The sequence below is a fragment of the Sinocyclocheilus grahami genome, unplaced genomic scaffold (genome assembly GCF_001515645.1).
Source record: "Sinocyclocheilus grahami isolate Dianchi unplaced genomic scaffold, SAMN03320097.WGS_v1.1 scaffold518.1, whole genome shotgun sequence".
Classification (NCBI taxonomy): domain Eukaryota; kingdom Metazoa; phylum Chordata; class Actinopteri; order Cypriniformes; family Cyprinidae; genus Sinocyclocheilus; species Sinocyclocheilus grahami.
This window is the reverse complement of record NW_015505697.1, coordinates 34,950-40,994: the sequence shown is the minus strand read 5'-3', so window position 1 is coordinate 40,994 and position 6,045 is coordinate 34,950. Positions and strand designations below refer to the sequence as shown.

The window sequence follows — 6,045 nt, the reverse complement described above, 5'->3', positions numbered from 1 at the left end:
TTCTTTCTTTGCGTGCACATTTGGGCGGCATTATGCTAATATTTCCACATAGTGACGTAGACATGTGGGGGCATGTTAGAACGAGCCATTTTAGGTAGGCGTGGTTGACTCTTAACTTTTATAAAGAATATCTCTTTGGATTTGAGACTTTAGTCTTTGCAACTTTACAGATCTTCTTTATGCACCAAGAGCTTGTAACACTCCAAAGAGAAAGGAAAAATGTAAATCGCATCATATGACCCCTATAAGACTATTACTATTAAGATCTTTTTTTTTTTACTTAAAGGCAGAGCAGTTTGCCTGTAATTTAATGTCATTACATAACTCGTTATCAGTAGTGCATCTACTACAAACTGTGAGAGGATCCCTACTGAAAAGGGATACTTTACATAGTATGCACAGTTTATAGAGGTGACAGCATGAACAGCTGATAAATGCCAGTTGTCTGTTAATTTTTCATCAACTTACACAACCATTTTTCCTGTAACAAGCCCACAAGGCACTAGATTGACATGACACAGAAGGCACTTATGATAATCTAATATCGAGTGTGCATATTTCACACAAGTAGCCTACACGTTAGCCAAGTAATTGTGTTGTGAGAGATGAGCAGGCCGAGGGAGGCCATAGTTATCTCCCTGTAGCGTGTGCTTAAGAGTATGTCTTATTAATGACAAAATATCGGTTTACTGGAGATTAAATGGTAATTATCCTGTCTACAAAAAATGGTAATAGCTATTATGACATCAGAGAATGAAGCTCGGAACACTTAATGAACAATGAGGATTTTTGGATTCCAAGGGAACACCGCACAGTTAGTCGTCTCGTTGACAATAAGTCCCTTGTTGCTAAGCAATTCAAGACATTGTTGACATATTATTATAAAGCGAGAAAACATGAGAGTTGAAATCGCATGCATGCTGAGATCATGTGGAACACCTGTTCCTAGCCATAACAGACAACTAGTAGGTCCACGCAGATGTGTAAACACCTGGATGCTGCGTAAAACTGAGAGTGTATGATGACAACATGATTGCTGTGACTGAGCAAATTCTTAACGCAGAAATCGCTTACCTGGGATCCGTAAAAGCACTGCGCATGCTTAGTGGTCATCGTGCACTCCAAAAGGACGAGAATTCGCTGTGCATGAAGTCCACCAAGTTCATGTTCCCTTCCGTGCTGTACATTTCCGCCAGCATTTTTATAAAGGGGTGCGTTGTCATTTGGTAAAGGGATGAAGACAAATAGTTGCATGAAGCATTCCCTTGAAATATACTCCCATGACAGCAACTTGAAAACTGTGGCCAAACTGATCCTTCAAGCCATGGTGTCGTTGTCCAAGGTGTTTACTTTGTGAGACAATGCGAACCGGTTATTTTGGCCTCGGTATGCCATAATGTGACTGTGATGCTCTGAAAGAATGAATTATGGTGTTTGTTTCAAATATTGTGCTAATGAACAAAAACTAACATGACTGATTTGTTTTCCAATACTCACAAAAGGGACTGACTATAAATGACTCTTCAGTCACTGTGGACAATGCACAAAGAACTACACAGGGTGTGCTAAAAAGGGGTTTTACCAGAGTGTAGAACATACTGAATACTGCTATGCGGACACATGTTTGCCATAATGGGATTTAAGATAACATTGCCTTAAGTTACGCAGCATGCTGCTTTCCAATTAATCATAATAATTCAAATACGTTAAAATAATTCATTACTTTTAGCTGAATTGGTTTTCATCCGAGAAGATTGCAGCGTATGTTTGCTAGTATTTCGAATTAATTAATAAAGCAACTCGTAGTATGATTGCTGAGTCGTTTTTCAATGTCCTCCCTCTCTACCTCAGTGTTACTTGTTACTTTCCTCTGCATTAAACTGGGAGACTATAACATAATTGATGATAGTGCAAACGATTTAAACGTTATTGCATAATAGCATTAGATAAGAAGAACTCGCCTCTTTTCCCAACAATTACTGACAAATGTAACTCATAAAGTGCCTATGCAAGTTCTTTTTGTTGCCTTCATTAATGAACCGAAAGATAGACACCTCTCCGCGTCACGTAAAGCTGGTGGTTTTTGCGTTGCCTGTCACGTGATTACAGGGTATGTCTCACTACAAAAGTAGCCACATTGCAAAAATGTTTCAGCTCAGGTCCAGAACTTGATGAGAGCGAGTGTGTGTGTGTGTGTGTGTGTGTGTGTGTGAGCGTCTCGTTGTGTTTGCGCACGCGCCTACTGTGTATATGTCTTCAAGTTGTGCATGTGTGCTGTTAACTGATCCATTTGTGCAGTCATCTTTATGAAAACCTCCCGAGGAGGTTATCGTTCGTCCATAATCATACATCTGTCTGTAGAGTTCGTGATTGTGAACTGTTTTTTCCGCCTAAGTCAGTACCGTTCCCTCTGCTCGGGCTCTGCGTGTCAGCCCCGCACAGAGATTCTGTCACGCCCTCCTCCATCTCCATGTACTCTGCCGCCTTGTCCCCCAAAGACGACCCTGATGGGGACCCTTTGAATTTTCTCAGGAAATCCGGAAAGTACGGACAGCCCGGCGGAGGCTGTTCCACAACGGGCGCCTGGTCCTCGTTATCAGTCTCCCGGTGGTAGAAGTAGTTGAAGTTGGACACGATGACAGGAACTGGAAGCGCAATGGTCAGGACACCAGCGATGGCGCACAACGAGCCCACGATTTTGCCCCCGACCGTAATGGGCTTCATGTCCCCGTAGCCCACCGTGGTCATGGTCACTACAGCCCACCAGAACGCGTCTGGGATGCTGGTGAACTGAGACGAGGGCTCGTCTGCCTCCGCAAAGTACACCGCGCTGGAGAACAGGATGACGCCGATGACGAGAAAGAAGATGAGCAGCGCCAGCTCTCGCATGCTCGCGCGCAAAGTGTGCCCCAGGATCTGGAGACCTTTCGAGTGCCGGGACAGTTTGAAGATCCTGAACACGCGGACGAGTCGTATTATCCTCAGGATCGCGAAACTCATCGCCTGTTGCCCGTTGCCTTGCTGCTGGGCGAGGTCTGTGCCGAGAGTTATGAAGTAAGGCAAAATAGAGACGATGTCTATGGAGTTCATCGCGTTTTTAAAGAAATCAGCTTTACTGGGGCTCGCGAAGAAGCGCACGATGATCTCAAACGAGAACCAAATGATGCACACCGTCTCAACAATGAAAAAGGGGTCGTTGAACGGCGTAAATCCATTGTCCGCCTGCGTGGAGTTTTTACCTGGGCTGAGGAATTCTTTGTCGTCCCTGAATTCTGGCAATGTTTCCAAGCAAAAGATGACGATGGATATGACGATGACCAGCACTGACACGACCGCGATCCCTCTGGCTGGACTTGAACTCTCCGGATACTCGAAGAGCAGCCAGATCTGGCGTTTGAACTCGTCCTCGGGCAGCGGCTTCTCCTCCTCCTTCACGAAGCCCTCATCCTCGCGAAACTTGAGCATCGCCTCTTCCCCGAGTTCATAGAACTTGACCTCCTCGGAAAAGATGTCAAACGGCACGTTGGCGGGTCTCTTCAAGCGCCCCCCGGACTGATAGAAGTACAGAATGGCGTCGAAGCTCGGTCGATTTCTGTCAAAGAAGTATTCGTTACGCAGAGGGTCGAAGTACCTGATTCGCTTCTCAGGGTCCCCCAGGAGAGTGTCTGGGAACTGCGCGAGAGTCTTCAGCTGGGTCTCAAACTTTAAGCCCGACACGTTGATGACAACTCTCTCGCAGCAGCCATACTCGTGGTAAACATTTTCGTACCCTGACTGAGGACGCCTGTCCGTTAACGAAACCGTCTCCTCTTCATCATCCATGTTATAGACAAAACTCGATCTCTTGCTTCCCCTGTCCTCCTCTTCCTCCTCGCCCTCCGCCTCGTCCTCCTCAATCATGATGTCCTCCTCGGATCCTAGGAGCGCCAACTCTGATTGGCGTAGATCCCCGCCGAGTGCCGCGCGGTTCCGTCTCCAGCGCGCGACGCCTCGTTGCTTTTTTCGCTCTCGGAGAAGTTGCTGTAGCGGCTCGTGGTGTTGCTGCTGCTGCTGTTGCTGTTGCGGCTGTTGGGAGGAGGAGGAGGAGGAGGAGGAGGAGGGGCGCGAGGCGGTCCCGGCGCTACTGTTGTTGGCATTCGTTGAAGAGGCGGTGCGACTCTGATGCGGATGGTTGTGGGGATGGCCGCTGGACCCACCTCCCTCTCCGACCGTTCCGGCTTCGGCTACCGCCGCCACCGACGCCGCTGCGCGAGACTGCCGCTCCCGCTCGCGCTCTCTCTCCCTGGCGCGAGCCTGGGCATATCCATAGGGCAGGTGGGTGTTGCAGCCCCCGCTGTCCGCGCCCACCATAGCAAACTCCATCTTCTCAAACTACGAAGCGTTCAGAATGATGGAAAACGGACTGAGGAACGAGGTTGAGCTAAAGACGGCCTCAGCAAGTTCATAAATGCACTTGACTGGCACTGTAGGTCCGCTGCCTTCGGAATTGCTTTAAGCTCTTTCGGTGCACTTTTACTTATTGTAATTGGACTTTACAACTGTGGCGAAGCGACGCGCTTCTGGTGACATCATCATCATCATAATTTTCTCATTATGAGAAAAAGGTGTCCAACAGTTCTAGAATCCATGTGCGCGGCGCGCGCCTGCCTAAAAGGAAACTGAATGCAGGAGGAGCTCTGTTATCTGAGGTGATCGGTAGAGACTTTATTCGCCTATGAATTCGCTGGTTCCCATCTTCACTGTGAGGGAGGGGTGGGGTGTAGGTTTGTTTCGTCCTCTGCCCCTTCGGTGGCTATGAATGAATCACTGAATCCGCTTGACACCAGCAACAGCTGCAAAGAAAAGAAAAACGTGTTGTAGAATGCAAACTGCTCATCGTAAAGTAGCCCAAGCAGACTGGGATGGATAGCCTACACCAACATGAGCAGAACATTTTGAAAAAGTAAGCAGTAACAAAAGCATAAGTCACTATACCTACGCTACATATTGATAATGATATTAATAACAATACTACTGTGGCACATCCTTGTTGTAACAGGCCAGCCAAGCAAGGAAACAGGAAACAGCGCGTGATATTACTGATCCAAAATCCCTTGACAATTAATTATAAACAGTCGTCGCACGCAATTTATCAGCCCTCTCATGCACACACGTTCCATTATTCGAGCCACTGACGTAGGAAATGATATGAGGATGTCTTCTCAGCTTCCACCCTCAATATAACAAGCTAGAGATGGCTGAGGATGTAAATCCCAGGTTTGTCCAAATTTCCCTCTCGCTCAGATATTCCTCGACGTAACCAAACGCAGAACATGACACCTAAACAGTCAGGTGTGATCGCATTCGAGGGATGACAGTTTTGGCCACGGCTCGCCGTCGGGTCTTTATTCAACAGGATCTCATCACCTGCCCATCTCCCCCTCCCCAAAAAACCATGCACCGCTGCATTAAGCCTGGACTCGCACTCACCAAAAAGCAGGTGCTGCTACCGAGAGCATGCTGCGTGGCTCCATAAATCACACGAGCGGCGTCAGAATCGAGATGTATCAAAGTTTTAGGATGCCATGTGTAATAGCCTTAGGTAAGTCTGCGCAGCGCGCATCTGTCTGGCGCTCAGTCTCGCCCGTTGACCATTGTGCTCGTGTTATTGGGGAGCTGCGCTCCGCCGCGAGAGGCACGTTTGCGCAGCGCGGAAAGACCTCGATCGCCCCCCCGTGGTCGTGGCAGGCGCGCACCGGTGTGCTGCAGCTCTCAAACTTCGACAGCCGCTTATGCTTCTGTTGACATCCAGTTCATCGCAACTGCCTACCCGAGGGACTGCTGCAGAGCACGAGCTGCACACACTAAGCAGCCTGTGTGTGGCTCTGTCAAAAAGCCACTTACACTTTCTGTCACGGCCTGTTTGTGTATAGTCATCGTTTGGAAAAAGTTAAGAATGTAAACACAACATAAAAAAGATGAATGTGATTGTGTCGTGAGAGCTCTGCACTTCACTCTTCCACGCTCCATTACACAAGCAAGCGTTTATACAACGAGCATAAATAA

The 6,045-nt window shown here is 47.8% G+C and overlaps 1 protein-coding gene across 1 annotated transcript; it reads right to left on the bottom strand.

Moving 5' to 3' along the window:
- Positions 1–2,225: 2,225 nt before the first annotated feature.
- Positions 2,226–4,585, bottom strand: kcna4 (potassium voltage-gated channel, shaker-related subfamily, member 4). The gene has a single exon (XM_016237542.1). It carries the CDS (start codon positions 4,360–4,362, stop codon positions 2,344–2,346), a length of 2,019 nt encoding a protein of 672 aa, XP_016093028.1. The 5' UTR covers positions 4,363–4,585; the 3' UTR covers positions 2,226–2,343.
- Between the last annotated feature and the right edge of the window lie 1,460 nt (positions 4,586–6,045).

Bases quoted from the DNA above. Each gene is read 5' to 3' on its own strand.
- kcna4 (XM_016237542.1), bottom strand. From the start codon at position 4,362: ATGGAGTTTGCTATGGTGGGCGCGGACAGCGGGGGCTGCAACACCCAC.